Consider the following 17,218-nt stretch of genomic DNA (forward strand, 5'->3'; position numbering starts at 1 on the left):
CAACTCTCTTCTAAGGCTGATATGGTAAAGTAGTGTATATAGAAGAAATGTGCTGTCCTCTGGACCCAGTAATGTGCTGCTACTTCACACTGCCTATCAGTTGCCCAATGGTTCACCTTAAAAGACCACAAGTTAATAGGCAATGGCTCATTATAATGTCTGCTGAAATGTTTCAAAGCTGGTTTTCTGTCCAGCAAAGAAGGTCCTTCAGGCAAAGTCCTTCTGCCAGCTTTCAGGAGAAAGTTGACATAAATGCACCTGTTTTCTCTATGCTCTTTCAAAGATCCTTATGTATGATTATTCCTGTATCTATCTTTATTCCCTTAAGTAAAAAGAGTGGTGGAAGGCATGATTCCTCTTGGCAACTTAGTACTAATTAAGCCTGTCCTGTGAGAGGTTGACATGTATGTTACCAAACTGCAGCGTTTGGTGTTCTTTCTGTAAAGATGAAAATGTTTGACAATCTGAAGATCTGGCTCCTAGTTCTGTATTCTTAGCCTAACTCAGGAAGCAAAATAGTTGGCCTAGTTTCTTATATTAAGCAAAACATTTCTGCTTTTTTAAACTGTTTGTACTCCATGGAGCACAGCCCTGTGTTAAGCTCTGTCTGTACTGGTATGGGTGATCCTGTGGTTAGGAATATGGATAAGAAACTAAAAGTCATATGTGGAAAAGAAGAGCAGATGAGACACATTCAGGAAATCAAAGCTGCAATTTCTTTGATGAATTTTTTGTCAAAACTCTTGAAGATCCCTTTCAATAACTGCAAGGTAGCCAGCCAGCTTGGAGATTTCAAGAGACATATTCTGAAGTCAACACAAGTTTGGGAAAAGAAGAGGGAATTGAGTTTTGTGAGGCTTTTCCTTGTGTGTTAAGCATTTCAGGCTGTGTATGTATACACTGTTAATAAGAGCTCTAAGGAGCAGGTATTTACACTGGACTGTGTGTGTTCATCCTGGGCTGTTGAAGTACTCCCTGACTGCACCAAAATGCCTGCAGAAGCTTCTGAGGACAGCCTGCTCAGGCAGTATGGCAGGGATGAGACTGGACTAGGTTGGCCTCCTCTTGCCCAGCAGTTGCCCCCATCATTACAGCAAGTGGTGTGCTCATGCCTCCTGTGACAGCCTGTGATGCATGGCTTGGGTTTCACGTGCTCTTCTCTGCAGCAGAGTCCTCATCCTTGGAAGGTGCTTGGCAGTCATGGGTGCAGGGACCAATATGTGTTGTGTTCACTCTGCCATCTGTTCTTCTGTTTTGCTCTTACAGAAACAGCTGCTCTGTATCAGTGTTGTTTTCACAAACCACAGGACACTTCTGTGTCTTAAACAAGATCTGTGTATATATTGAACCATGTGTTTGAGGCTAACAGATTGCCCTAGAATGTGGTTGTAAATTTGGTACTAAGAACTTAGAGTATAGGTTGTGGATGAAGACTGTAAAAATCACCTCCTTGCCCTGGATGCTGTATTTTAATGCTGTGATTTAACCATGGGCTTAGTAAATAAATGACCTTGCTAAGAAAAGAGTGAGGAGGGGAAGGAAGAAAAATAAAGGAATAATATTTTAAAATAGTGTTGCTTGTATTTAGTCTGAGGTTAGAGGTTAATGTCAAGTTCCTTTCTTTCAGGTTGTGTTTGGGAGTAGTGAGAATGCTGTGAATGTTCTGCTGTAAGTTAATGCCTAACCTGTCTTTGTACAGAGCACAGATTTAATAGTTGACCAAGAGTGAGCCAATCCTAGTCAGACTTTCAGTGGTCAGTGGTGTTCCTATATAAAAGTGGTCTAATTTTTTTTTTTTTTTTGTAAATGCCCTGCTCCAGATTGTGTCTGTCTTGTCTGTTCCAGGAGCATATAATTCAGAGATGCTAGGCTTTTGAACTATAACATGTAGTTGAGAGTTGATCATTTATATGCATTTTTATAGTAAATTCCAGGAAACATTTCATAGAGAGGGAGAAAAATCATGCAGAGTTACTAGAATTCAGAAGGAAGAAAAAAAATTGTCAGCCCTTCTAGAGCTACTGAAATAGCAAACTCACTCAAATCTACTGGCTACGTATCCCTTCATCTTCCTTCCATGTCAGTGTTTGTAGTTTGTTTCTTACATATTTGATCCTGAAAGCAGCAGTAGTTTACAACAGTAATGATGTCCAAAGCTGCTTTATTTTATATTTCTGAGCTGTAGTTGAGTGGAGGAGCACAGCACCTATCAGGCTTCTGAGAGGAGGTTACCAGGAGAAGCAGCTCATTCTCTTCTCACAGGTGGTAAGTGACAGGACATGAGAAAGTGGCCTTGAGTTGCACAAGGAAGTTTAGATTGGACATTAGGAAAAAAAAAATCACTGAAACTGTGGCTAGGCATTGGAAGAGGCTGCCCAGGGAAGTGGTTGAGTTACCATCCCTGGAATTATTTAGAAGATGTGCAGATGTGGCACTTTGGGACATGGTTTAGTGGTGGACTTGGCAGTGTTGGGCTAATGGTTGGACTTGATGATCTTGGATGTCTTTTCCAACTACTTCAATGATTCTATGATTCCATGATGGCCATGTATGTGGTGTGACTGATGCTCTCACAGTATTGCTGCTTTGTTTCTAGAGGTGGGTGCTCACCCTGGCTCTTCCAGTTAATCTTTTGGCTTCACCACAGGTAGAGGCTCACTAAATGGGCTGATGTGCTTATTGATTGACATAGTGTTAATCATCACTTAATTTCATCATGTGTTGCAAAATTTTGTAAACAGCTCTGCTATGTGAAATACATGGCTGCTGGCTCTGTGTGCATATCCTCAAGGTTATAAAAAGACTAATCTGTATGTTTTGCAGACTGAGATTTTTTTGCTCTGTCATTAGAAAAAGAATGGTTTCTGTGTTGCGTGAGAACTGCTGATTGCGTGAGAACTGCGTGAGAACAGCTAATCAGGCTGATTAGCATGGAAATGAATGTATGTGCCTTAATCAGCTTGGGGTGAGGGAAGCTCAAAATTAATTTCATATATTGGCTTCATTTTAAAAACATATAGCTGCTACCACTAGTGACCATTATAGTTTAAAATGCAAAATAGTCTTTCATTCGACATGGTGTTTATGCCAACTCATCACTTTTCAAATAATTTGTTTTCCAAACTAGATTTTCTGTATTTAATCTTTGTCCTATAAAGCAGACTGGGGGAAGGGCAATCAAGACAGAAACATGCAGGGAGGGATATCAAAGAGGAAGAAGATGCTGACTTGAAACTTAACCCTGTGTTCCCTGGAACATTGTGTTTATGTTACACTGCTTAATACCTCGAATCCAACTCATAAAGAGATTATTTCCTAGCCCTTATCCTCTGAAGATCATTTCAGTGGCAACTGTGAAAGGCAAATGAGTTATTGAAGTATGAAATGCAAGTGAGAAATTCTCTAGTGAAACATATGTTAAAAAAAACCCCACCCCATATAATTAACAAAACCTTTTTTTTTTTTTTTTTGGTGGTAAAAAGATACTAAAATAATTTGTGTTTTTCCTGTTCAGAAGACTATGTAGTTCAGGGCCTTTATAACTACAAAGAGAGCTTTACATTAAGAAGGCATATCTAATCTATCTAGAGTGATGCAGAAGGAACTGCTTTGGTAACCATTAAATTTAAAAAATTGCCCCATGTCCTGTGAGCATGTAGAAGTGCACATGTATTTTGACATAGATCCCTGCTGGGCATCAAAAATACCCTCCTCTGGATAACCTGAAATTTAGAGGTAATATATGTTGCTCAGAAAGTCAAGTGTGCAACTGGCACACCAGTGGGACTGAAAAATTAAAGGAAGATTTTTTTTGTATTTATTTTAAGATGAAATGAGACTCTTGATGATAGGTGAAATAGGATGTTAAACTCTTTAAAATTAAAAAAACAGACTTTAACCAGTCTGATAAATTTGGATGAGTGAAGCAGTTTGAAGGACTGTCTGCTCAGGAAAAAACTTAAGTATGGACAAGTGAGACTGCAAATGAAGTGATGATGAAGCTGAGATTGTTCATACAGAAACCAGTAGAGGTTTGGTAATGCTTCTGGTTGCCTGTTCAAAAGGGGTGCGACTACAGACCAGTATTAGCAAGAGCTGGGAGCAGAGTCAAGAAGTGAGGATTTTAGAAGAAGGGAAGGTGTGTCAGTTCAGCATGTCAGGAGGGAAGCAGGCAGTCTACCTTACCAGAAAACAGGAGAGCAAAAGCCTGTGCACTTGATTAAATTAAAGGTATTTGGACCTGCTATAATGTAAAAGAAGGGCTTCATCCTGTGAAATTTTAGGACTTTTTCATGTGAACCACTTATGTTCAGCTCCCTTTACCTTGATTGAAAGAAAGCAGCAGTTTTGAGAGGAGATGAACTACAACCTTAAAAGTACATGTCTAAAGCCAGATGAATTGCACTCCAGAAATGCCTGTTTCTCTCTGACTATAAAAGGAGTGTGGTGTGATTAGTGCAGATAGGGATGTCTCCATTGAAGACATTTGTATGTAGTTGGGTGAATTGGGTGAATTCCTTTGGTGCTTTCTCGGAACATTAAATTATCCCATCAGTTCACTCAGTGCTGACTCCAAAAACGTAAGTACTGCACCACAGCCAGTCCTGTGAATGTTGTCAGCAGGGGAAGGAAGTTCAGAGAAATTGCAAAATGTAAGGCATTCAATGCAAAGCACATTTTGAGTCAACATGATGAGTGTTTTTCTTCACTTTATATATGAAAGATTATCCAAGATATCTCAGGGCATCATGGCTGCAACTTAGGCCTAATCCTTGTTTGGATTACACATGCTTGAAATCTGGAGGCTGGTGTGTGTCAGGAGAAAATCAGCTGCATAATTAAGAACTCCTGAACACAACGTAATTGTAATGTTCCTTCTTTTCCGAGCATTACTTTTAGTGGTGTGTTAATTTATCTTGCTTTTTTGCTGGGAACCAATGCATACACTTTTGACAATGTTATTCATAGCTCTCAGCTTTATGGGCTCTCTCATCTGCCTTTTCTGCAGATGAGGTCACTGAGCTTTTTTGAAGTACTAGTATATTTTATGATAGAACAGGGTAAAATCATGTTCACTGCAGTAAAGGTAAACTCTTAAGGGCCTTTTGTGTTGCATTAACAAGGCATTTCAAGGAAGTAGGATATCAATTTCATGTTTCATGTTAAAGACATTAATGTCTTTGTGTTTATGCCTGTTATGGCATGGAAGCAGAAAAAGGTAATACTTGAAACAGCTTCCTTCCTTGCCTTACTCTTTTCACAAATGAAAATTTAAAAAATTTAAAGCATGGGTTAGAGTGCCTTCAGAGTATTTTGTATCAATTTGAGAGTGTGGAAAGTATGCAACCCGCAAGAGAAATGCTCCAGTCTCCTTGTGTTTGTAGAAGGGACCCACAAAAAAAATCCCCAGAAAACCCAACATGTGGCAAAATACAGGAGATGGCTGACAATCAGTATCAAACTGGGCCTTGCACAGGTGTGGAAGAGCTTGTGGGACTGCCTCTTTTCATGGCCTTGTAAGATGGTCTGGATATAAACTGATCTCTTAAAAATTACCTAATCTTTTTCTCTATATATATATCTTACAAATAAAAGGACTCCAGTAGGATTTACTTACTTTAGTTTTATTGATCATCTATCTATTTATGAACAACTGATAATCTCATTTGTTAGTTCTGTAGCAGAACCCTGTCTTTATTTGGTCCTTTAGACTCAAATGCAATAAATAAAACTAATTATTTTCTGAAATACTGCACTTTTATTTCCCATCTGGGCTTATACTTTGAAGCATCTGCAGTGACACAGCTGTAGTTTAAGGGCCTTGTGTGAGAATTATTATTTACAGTTGCCAGCAGTTGCTGTCATACATCTGTAACTGCAATAAATGCAGGTATGCATAGGGTCAGAATTAAGAAAGCTGTTTATCACTTCCTACTGACAGGATCTTACGGAGTGTAGCTGACTGGTGTGACACAGGGATGCTTGTGCTGATTGTGTCCATCCTGTTGTATTTGTGACTGCATCCATCTTGATATATTAGATGGACTCTAGGGATAGCCTTGTAGATTGCACAAAGTGTGTGGTAAAGGAATTGATTGTTTAAAATCAGTTGAAGTACATTAAAAATTTAAGTTCTGTTGCATTGCTTTGCTTGGTTAAAATGGATGGTTTCGTGTTTCTACTTTTGAGGTTTTAAAAAAAGTTTGGTACCAAAATGAGTTTCTAAATAAAATGTTTGATCTTGATTTTAAAATATCACTGCTTCACAATATCACTGTTGGTTTTTGGTTTGGTTTTTGTTTTTTTGGTTTTTTTTGATGGGTTTTTTTGTTTTTTTTTTTTTTTTTTTTTAGTGGTTGGCATTTATGTGGGTTTTTTTTGTGAAACTTTTCACCAAATTATGACAGAATTTGTTAAATGCTCTGGTTGGCCCATAAAGTATTCCTGGTGAAAAAATTTGAACTGAAAGATATTTTATCTTAAAGTCTCTTAAAAAATGAAGTAAGCCTGAACAAACCTCCTAGTGAAATGATGTGTGGAATTGTAGAATATCTCAAGTTTGAAAGGGCCTGTAAGTCCATCTCCCTGCTCCTTGCACCTAAGACAAGATCATACAAGTAGAACTCTTCTGAACAGACAAAACATACAGATAGGAATTTTGCTTGTAAAAATGTATTCAGGCTAAAGAAGCAAATGCAAGCTAAATATTTAAAGCCATTGAGACTGATCTGCAGAAGTCAGTGGGAAGCCACTGATATCCTCGTTGGAAACCATCTGTGTTACTGCTCTTTGCTGTGCCCTGTGCTGCTTTTTCATGAGCCTCCTAAAGTTCAAGAGGGACCTTAAAGTATTTACTGATAAAACAATGCAGTATGTTGTTGCCTGAAAAATACTCACCCCCTGCTTCCTTCCACTGTTTCTTTATGAATTTAAGTAACCTACAGATAATTAGGTCTGTAATAATTTGTGGCCTATCTTGCTTCTACCCATCCCATTAGAGAGGAAGCAACGTGGTATGATGGCAGCAGTCATCTTCTTCAGGATGAAAAGCCCTTTCTGCCCTAATCTGTTAAAGATACTGATAAGGACTATGCAGGTTTGAGACTGACAAGAACCTTCTGTTTTCCATATTAGCTTTTGTTTTCTTGAGAGCAAGGCTACCAGAAGGAAGTCCCAGAGGTGGGCAAGGAGCAGCTCTGCTGCATGACTGGCACTTAACTTCATATATCCCTGCCATCATCCATGGACACTTTGTATTGCACAGCCAGATACTGAATGATAGGCACTTGATAAAGGTGAAGTCTTGACCTTAGGCTCTCTTGTAGCCTGTGTAGGCTAAATTCAGATTGTCAGGGGAAGAGTTTGAGCAAGAATCTGAAGACTTAATCTTATCAGATTGTAGCCATTGCTACAGTTGTGGTACTTGAAACCTGACTTCTTTTTTTCCTCAAGTATGTGTGAAGGAGCGAATCAATCTGTTGTCCAAGACATTTTTGAGCAGAGGCAATAAAAATAAATTCTGTAAAAATGAAAATGTTTTAGTGAACTCTTGAGTGGCACTCAAAGAATCTTTATAAGAAGCACTGCTGTCTGATCAGAGAATGAATACAAGAGTAAGCAGAAGATTTTTATGCAACTGATGCTTTATTCATTTCTTAATTCTTATTTGGATGTATATCCAGGCAAGGCTTACATCCTGATACTGTTGCAGTGAGCTCTGCAGTGAAAGTCAGGATCTTCCATCAAATGATGCATACCAATTCCGTTACCACAGATTTTTTTTTCAAAGAAGTTAGTTTTTTCCTTGTGCTTTTTCCTTTGAACTCATGCATTTATCCATAATCTTTGTGAACTTGGCCATACCTGGGGGAGCTGCAGTTTAATAGTATCCTGTGCTATAATCTTCATTTCTCCCTGTAGGCAGCTTATCAAATGTGCAGAATTGTACCAAAGCTCTGATATCTGGCTAAGGGGATTAATGTCACCCAATGCAGTGTGTTGGTACCAAACAGATTACAAGGAGCAAAAGAGGTTTGGAGGCTGAGTCAGTGACTTGGAGGAGGAGAGGTGTAAAACCCCTCAGGAAATCAGTAATCATCTCAATTTGCAGTTTTTGTAGCTAATGTACTGTGTGCAACAAAATGTGTTCTCTGGAGTTGTGGGCTGTACTTGCTGTTCAAGTGTCAGAGAGGATGCATGTTATAGAGCATGTTATCTTCTCTTAGATTTCATCTTCTTAAACCAAGTCCATAAATATTTGTGGTGTTTAAAATGAGTGTGTAGCATTTCTGGTAGTTCGTTTAACCTTAGTAAGCATATGGGGATGTTAAACATTAGCTGGGTGCTACATAACTGTGGATATAATTAACTTCATTTGGTCAAGACAGTAAAAGCATACTCTATGTACATTATGTAGCTGATAAATGCACTTTTATAGACACATTCCCTTGACTTGCCAAATAATGGGTCACTAACCTGAAACTACATCTACACTGTAGGCACAGAAGTGAACACAGGCTGCTTTAGCTTGCTTGACATGTCCCAGCTAAACTGCACTAGAAGAAGCTTGAGCATCTCTGCCACATTCTGGTCATGTCTGAAGTGTCTGTGGACAAGCTGCTAGTTTAAACTACAGAGTCAGAGATGCTGTTCACATTTTGTCTTTTTAGCTTCCCTTGCTCTTTTTAAGCATATTTGAAAACAGGGTGCTTCTTCAATATTTCTATCACTAGGTAACTGAAAAGTAATTGAACATAAGTTGAAATTATAACACAAGTGTATGTCTGGGAAGGCTGTTAGAAGATATGTGCATGACTTTGCTGTGAAGAAATAATTGCATGAGAGGACTGCCAAAAGTATATGGTCCTGTGTACTGAAGGTGCCCCTGGGGCTGGTAATGAAGGTCTGTGCACTTATCAATCCAAACCTGCCACAGCTGGCCCCAAGTCCCTCTGGAGTTTCCATTTTATGGCTTGACATCCCTTTGACTCCTTGTTCTGTGCTTGAGTATTTTATTATGTGAGTACTGGGGCAGAGGGAGGACTGTGTGCATGTATGAGAGAAAAGTTAAAAATTGGTGTAGATGATTCTCAGAGCTGATTTATAATGAAAAACCCAATAGCTTTTGTGCTCCATAGGTGGTTGGGGTGTTGGGGTTCTGTGTTGGCACTGTAGAGGCCCAGTTAAATACCAAGTGGTGTTTTCACTGCCAGGTAGTGGAGTGCTTAATAGATCTATCCAATGGTATTAGTAAATTTTATGGTTTTGTCAACTTTTTCCTGTATTTGGCTTTTAGGAACAGGACAGCTGCTAGACTTCTCAGGTGGTTTACTTCACATATGAAGCTTGAGTTTAGCAAGTTTCTTTTTCCCCAAATTATTAATCAAGTTATTTTAAGAGTGATTTACTAATAAAACACCTATTTAGGTATTTACTAAACAAAACCAAGGCCATAAAGCATAATGGTGAACAAGATAACTCTGCCTTTTTTTTTGATCAGCAGTGATCCAGATGGATGTATTAAATGGCCATTTAAGTTGCTCTCACAGGTTGTAAACTCTGGAAAAAAAAGCCAAGTAAAAATCCTCTGTCTCCCCTATTCCCAAAGCTCCCTCTTCTCCTCGTATTTTAATAGTAAAGCTTTTAGCTATCAGTTACTTTTTTTTTGAGTGATATGTGGCTGACTTGAGATGTGGAAAAGTTTTGTCTAAAGCTTTATTTAAGGAAATACCAAATAATTTGGAACTTTAACTAAAACTGATGGGGAAAGGAATTAGGGTTGTTTGTACAGATGGGGTTAGAATGGAAATATTTAATCTACATGTAGGTATTTCCAAAATACCTCATATGATTTGGTAACCTGATCTACCTTTTCCATGATTTTCCATGACAAAAGGGCATTTTGGGTGTCTTATCCAATTTAGAAACCTAGTCCTGAGTATTTTTCCGGTCTTGCCTGATTTAGACTAGATCAACTCTGAATTCTGTGAATTTTTATTTACTTGAAACTGATATAAAATGAGAGAAGAATCAAGTTAAAGTAACTGCCAATAAATCTGATAAGGATATTAAGATATAATGGAGTCAGTCTTTTGTTTTGGAGTTGGAATTGAGTAACATCTTTTCTGAGGTCAGAGCTGCATTTACAAGACGTATGTGAGATCAGGAAGCAGCCTTTGTGCTTTCTGATCTGGCCTGCATAGTCTGAGATTGGAAAGATGGCCTGGAAAATAGGGAGGTCAGCTGGAGGAGGGAAGAGCATCATTAAGGTTGGGAAAGTCCTTCAGGATAATTATAACTGACAAGTCCACCACTAAACTTCAGTGCTGCATCTACATGACTTTTAAATACCGCTGGGGATTGTGACTCCATCACTTCCCTGGGCAGCCTGTTTCAATACTGGTCAACCTTTTCTCTTAATTTTTTCCTCATATCCAATCTAAACCTCCCTTGGCACAACTTGAAGCCCTTTCCTCTTGTTCTTACCATCTTTTACCTGGGGCAAGACATCCCTCCTTCAGTACCATCTCCTTTGTGGTGGTTGTGGAGGGTCATTAGGTATGTACCTCTGCCTTCTTCTCCAGGGTGAACAATCAGAGCTCCCCCAGCTGCTCCTCATAAGAATTGTGCTCCAGACCCTTCTCCAGCTCCATTGCCCTTCCCTGGACATGCTCCAGCACCTCACTTGTTTTTTCCTGAATTGAGGGACCCAAAACTGAACTCAAGGTGTGGCCTCATCAGTACCAAGTACAGGGGGACGGTCACTGCCCTGCTCCTGCTGGCCACACCTGGCTGATCCAGGCCAGGATGCCATCGGCCTTCTTGGCCACCTGGGCACACCCTGGATCATGTTCAGCTGCCGTTGACCAGCACCCCCAGGTCCTTTTCTGCCAGGCAGTTTCTCTGCCAGTAATGCTGCCTGGAGTTGTGACCTCAGTGCGGGATCCAGCACTTGACCTTCCTGAACTTCATACAACTGCCCTTGGTCCATCAGTCCAGCCTGTCCAATCCCTCTGCAGGGCCTTCCTGCCTTTCAGCTGATCAATATTCTCACCCAACTTGGTGTCATCTGCAAACTGACTTAGACTATACCAAATCCTCTCATTGAGCTCATTGATAAAGATGTTAAAAAGAGATGGTTTAATAATAAAGTAAGCCTGCAATATCTTTTGCAAACAATTGAAAGTGTCTCTGAATATATTTGTGGTCTTTCTCCTTCTGGATGGTGATGACAGGAGGCAGGGAAGCCTGCACTTCTAATCTGTAAACTGTCATAGTTGAAGAGAAAACTCACTTCGATGTTCCCAATATAACATCACCAGTGTTATGCCAGTTAGGAGGGGCTGGGTAAGGAAAGCAAAGCTTTGAAAGCTTTCATAGAGATTTGGTCTCTTTTGCATGAACTATCAGCAATTAGGTAAATGTGAAACTATTTTTAAAGCTACTTTTTTCTTCTGAAATAGTTTGGCACAGGTTCTGAAGCTCAGTTGTTGAATAAAGGAACTTTCCAGCAACTGCCTTTGATTACTTCTAAATGTAGGCTACAGCTGTCCTTTTGGGAAAGGCACACAGCTCAGCATGTGAGAAACTGACACCTTTTTCTCTCCTTTTCAGAGTATCTCCTCTACAGAAGTCCGAAATAGTAGACATGGTCAAGAAACACGTCAATGCCATAACACTTGCCATTGGGGATGGTGCCAATGACGTAGGAATGATCCAGACAGCTCACGTTGGAGTGGGGATCAGTGGCAATGAGGGCATGCAGGCAACCAATTGCTCGGATTATGCCATTGCACAGGTCAGATGCAAGAATGAACAACTGCCATATCATCTTTGGGAAATGCACTGTGCAGCCATGTAGTGTTCGATTGGCTTCTTCTAAGCTAGAAGCATCTCTGATTGTTTCTTTTTCCAGGCAGCTGTCTAGAACATATTTTGGATATATTTTTGGGTATTTGTTTTGATTTTGTATTCTTTAGGGCAAAGCCCCACTTCTCTTCAAAGTTTTTGTTTCCTCCTTACAACTGTGCAATATCTTGGTTCTTCAGTAATCAGGGGGAAGCAATTTCTGGAATGCTTGTGTTAATATGCTTTTAAGTAACTGACCTGTCTTGGTGCAAACTCTTCTCTTACTATGAGTAGGTACTATAACCAGGCATGTGAGAATTTGGCTGTTTGGCAGTTCTTAATTTGAGGTGTCTCCTCTATCTTTATTTCCCCTTGCCCCCTGTGTTGCATCCAAGATAACAGTTCTAGAGAGCTGGCCAGCATTTTCATTTTACACGTGTTATTTTGAACATTATTTGAGTGAGTGCTCCTAAACTAGTTTATCAAATTCAGAACTGATTTCTGAAGCTAAAAAGAGGAGTTAAAAGCCTTTTTTGGTTTGTTTTGCTGAAAAAAACACAATTTAGAATCAAGATTTTGAAAGAAAAATCAGAAAGGAAGAAGATGCTTCAGTTGCTGGATATCCTCTGAATACTCTTTAGACCTGAGATGCTCTATATGTTTGAGGCTGATGCAGGGCAAAACCAGATCGAGCTGACAGGAAGAGGAGACAATCCCTTGTCTCCTCAGTGGCCAGATTTTCAGCTGATGTTCCCTTCTGGCAGGGTGTAGTCAGATTTGTTCTACCAAATGACGTGAAATATTTCCATCTTTTGATAGCTCCCAGTAGGAGGTGAGGTTTTGAAAAGGCAGGGATAATGCTGCTGTATGCACAGATAACTGTTCATTGTGGTAACCCTGCTGAGAAGCTAAGTGTCAGTCTTGTTTGCTGCTCTGTTGTTACCTCTGATGAAGAACACTGAAGAACCTGAAGTTTCAGGTTTGAATAACTGAGACCTTTCACAAAATCTATCTTGAGAATTTTAGGCAGTTTTACCAAGTTTTTCTGTCATAAGCAGTAGCATATTCCAAATATATACCAGTATAGGAACTTCCACAGCCATTGTCTCTGGTATCTCGTAATGAGTTTTGCATTTTTAATTTCAGTGGATTATATACAGCTTCTGCTGTATAACTTAATGGAATACTCTTTACCCGGACTTCCTCAGATCATTTATTACTTCTGCTTTGCTAACTAAGCATAAGCAGCAAGGGTTTTGTCTGTAAAAGGCCCTATATATGTTATTTCTTTTGTGTCATAGTAATGCTAAATCTGGGGAAGTAATTCCATGTTCACATGTTGCTTTTGCACTAAAAGAACCCCTGTATTCCAGTTTAGTGTTAGAACATGGAAGCTGCTCTTCGTTTAAATTCCAGTCAGCAAGTTACTGACAATAACGATGAATCTTTTTCATTCAATATGAAATAAAAGCTGGTGACACCAGCACAGAGTTGCAGCATTCAAAAATTAGTGAAACACCGTGGAACTGGTTTTTTTTTTTGGTGATTGTGTAGAAGAATCTGTACTGATTAAATCAGAAAACATATTTAAAAATCCCTGTAGTAGAGGAGACTAATACAGTGTGGTAGTATGTGCTTAAAAAAAAATAAATTAGTGTTCAAAAGAAAAACTTGATCTCCGTGGAGTATATTTCTTTCAGCAAAGACATGGAACTCCCACTAAAACATTACTGTATGTGCATGCCTTGAAGGCAGAGTATGTTCTTATTGAGTAATTTAAGACGACCACTGTAATGTAGCATCTCATGTTCAAATGCTATTTCAAATGCAGTGCTGCCAGAAGTAGGCACTTGGAGAAGAGAGAGTCTCTATATAGGCTCATTTGGGATTCCAGGGAGAATCAAAGCATAAACCAAACAAAAATAAAAACCAGCTTGTGTCTGACTCCACTTGAAATAGCTTCCACAGGTGCAAGGAGCATCTGTTTGAATCATCCTTTTCCCTTGAAATGATATTGCACCAGTGACCTCTATTTAGAGAATTCCCAAATCAAATGACCTAACTAGTTAGAGAGACAGTAGTAGACTTTAATAACTTTTTTTTTCCTCAGTAAATAGCTTTGTCATCTTAATCCAGAGAACATCTGGTGTCTAGGGACTATTTCCTTTTCTTAATTAAGGAAGCTTTTTTCTTCAACACATTTCTTGTTTTAGTTTTCTTCTTTGGAAAAATTAGCTTGTTTTGTGGATGCCTTTTCACTGTCTTAAAACTCCCAACATGCCATCACCTCATCCCTTAGTCAAGACAGATTCTCGAAGATAATCTCTGTATAAAAGAAGTTATGCTAGGGTTGATACAGAGACGACTGTAAAAACTCACACACTGTTTCACAGGTATGCTGACCAGATGGTGATAATGTTTCCTGCTGATTTAAAATGCTGTAAATACAGGAGCAGCCAAACAAGGACAACGTCTTGGTAGAGCCCCTGTCTGCACTGCTCTGTGCCAGTAGCTGTGCATCAAAGCAGATTTAGTTCTTTGCCATGTCTTAATGGGACTCTTCGCTGGTGTGAGCAGGCTCTCTGTGTTCTTTAGGCTCTGAGTATCTTCCTTGCTATGCTCTGTAGTACACTCATTTTCATGAGAGCACAGACAAGAGCAACCAATGGTTGAATTTTTTGTTGCCTTGAGCTTTCAAGAAGACCACATCCAACATGGTTGTTAGATTCAGCAGAGAGGTTCTCAGGCTGTTTCTGACTATTGTTCACAGGAGCTCTGGGATGGTTTGTAAGGACATTGTGGCAAGTTTCCCATCGCCTTGGTGGTGTTTTGTTAGTGATTTTGATGAGGAAAGTTGTAGCTCTCCTGCAAATTAACTTGAGGCATTTAGGGGTCTAACAGGTCAGCTACTCCCTTGGGAGTGTCCCAGTTATAGCTCTAGCTCAAGTTAAGCAGAGAACAGTAAAGCCTGGTTCACTTTTGTTTTCTCTCCTTCTCTGCTGGCATATCCTAACAAATCTGAGTTGCTGATGCATGGGAGAGAGGCTGTCCTTACAGGATTTGTGGTTCAGTGATTTCATTGCTGGAAAGCATGGGAGCAGAGCTGCCTCACAACAGCCTTAACTCATTACTGTAGCTTTCAATTTCAGATAAATTTTGGTTAAAATAAATGATCTGGAATCTAAATTTAGAAGTCAGGGTTTTTCTGTCAAGTCATTTGTGGAAAAGGAAGCAAAGCAAATAATTACCTTAGTGTCCAAGGTCCCTTCAGGTACATACATGCTAAACAGTAAACACAGTCATCCCTTTGAGCTGTGGGCAAAAGAGGAATGCTGCAGGTCATAAGAAGGTTCGCTAACAAAGCCAAGACAAGAAAATTATCTATTTCCCAGTAGTCTGGATTACAACACTGACTCCATAAAAGTCCATTTTCAGAAGTTAAGAATTTGAGCTCCATCTGGGAGCTCAAACTAGCATTAAAAGGTATGCAATCATACAAGATTAGTTTACTTTCCCTTTTTGGCAAATGCACCTTGCTGTATACAATATTTTATATAACACAGAATCACATGTATCTTGGGGGCATAAATGTTAATATCTATTCTCTATAAATGCATCTATTTTTCCACTTTCGTTCCCCTCTTGTGTATTTTGTATCAGCTCAAGACAATTTTGTTTATTAGGTTGTTCATTTTACAGAGGGAAAGGAGGTTCTGAACGTTGTAAGCCCTCAAACATTGATTTTACCATCAGAATGGTAATAACAATTGAAGACTTTTTGCCATTTAAAACCACTTTTTAGAACCTTCAGAAGTTTTGCTACAGAAAAGATTTTAGCTTTCAGTATTTTAAGAATTGGTTTTTGCATATATCTTCAGTTTAGTTGTTTAAATACTGCACTTCAACTGCTTCCAGGGCTGATTTGAGGATTTTTCTTTTTCATTGAGGACATGTGTTTACTTTCAACCTTTTTTTTTTTTAGCAATTCTTCATATATGTAAATACTTCTTTTCTGTCTTTCAGTTTTCCTACTTGGAGAAGCTATTGTTGGTCCACGGTGCTTGGAGTTACAATCGAGTTACCAAATGCATACTGTACTGCTTCTACAAAAATGTGGTTTTGTATATTATTGAGGTAAGAGAAACTAAATGGATGGGTCTTACTGGTGCTCATTCCTTATTCCTTATATCATCTCTTGTAACTAGAAAAGCTCACCCAAATGGATTGAGCAAGAAGGACTGCCATTTTTTTTTCCATGTTTAACAATTTAAAATTCTGTTTTCATCCTCAAATCACTTTGCTTTTAATGTTTATAAAGGAAGACCAAAGGTTTTCAGTACTGCGAAGCTTTGGATATGAGATGTCAGAGGCAAAGTTCATTCCTTCTGTGCAAACACTCTTATTGAAAGTATCTTTGTATTCATGGAAATATTTCAATTAGTGCTTGTATTTATAAAAACTGGAATTTGGGAGCTAAATTTAAATCAAAAATTCATTTAATAGCATTTAATAGGCAAATAATAAACTATTCAAAACTGTAGCTTTACCTTCCAATTTACCAAGACCACAGTTTAGCTGGAACTGAAATTAGTTTGCTTTGCTTTTTGAAAAGAGATGACATAATTTTGCAAATGACATTCATTTACAAAATGAATCAGGTTATTTGATTTGATATAATTAAAATATAACTGTATTTTGAAAATAATTTGCTGGAAGGTATCAAGTACTGAAACTGGTTTATAAAGAGGGCTGAATACTGTTACTACCATTCCATTTCAACATGCTTAAGATAGGAGTGTAGTTCTCATGCTGCAGAATATCATCTTGAATTCAGGATGTGTCAGGAAGGGGTTTTTATGTGTTGTTGCCTAGCTAGAAATACTCAAGGAACTTGGAGTCAGTAGTTTGATCAGTTGAGTATCAAGTGATCACTTGCTACAGCAATTTCCACAGTGTTGATCAGTTTTATTATTATATGTGCATATAGGTTAGATTTTCTATTTCTTTGTACAGTTGAGCAGCCATGAATGAGGTTAACAGAAAATTGCAATATTTATAATTAGGCAGGTAATTATATCAGAGCAGATAGTGGGTGAGTAATATTTTGCTATTCAGTAAGTCATATAATGATCAGTATGGTCAGTATTCCTGACTCCATCAGGGTTTTTTCGTTTTCTTTGTATGATGTTTGAGAACAAATATTGTCCACTAACTTGTTACACTTTTCTAGTGCTATTTCTGAATTAGCTGTTATCTGTTAAAATTTCAACACTTAATAGTCTACTGCAAGGAGTTATCCTATACATCATGTTTTTAGTAAAGGTTTTTACATGCTGTTGGAGATAATAACAATATTTGTGCAAAGAAAATA

At 38.7% G+C, this 17,218-nt stretch overlaps 1 protein-coding gene across 4 annotated transcripts in view; it reads left to right on the forward strand.

The window, feature by feature from the left end:
• ATP8A2 (ATPase phospholipid transporting 8A2) overlaps positions 1–17,218 on the forward strand; it is a 320,133-nt gene that overhangs the window by 159,506 nt on the left and 143,409 nt on the right. For all 4 annotated transcript variants that reach the window (XM_071434042.1, XM_071434041.1, XM_071434040.1 and 1 more), the window contains 2 exons: positions 11,614–11,797; positions 15,871–15,981. In XM_071434042.1, coding sequence (XP_071290143.1) covers positions 11,614–11,797; positions 15,871–15,981 — 295 coding nt within the window. The remainder of the gene's footprint in view (positions 1–11,613; positions 11,798–15,870; positions 15,982–17,218) is intronic.

This window comes from Agelaius tricolor, unplaced genomic scaffold, assembly GCF_023055355.1.
Source record: "Agelaius tricolor isolate 1412-34295 unplaced genomic scaffold, bAgeTri1.0.p SCAF_9, whole genome shotgun sequence".
In the NCBI taxonomy this organism is placed as follows: Eukaryota; Metazoa; Chordata; class Aves; order Passeriformes; family Icteridae; genus Agelaius; species Agelaius tricolor.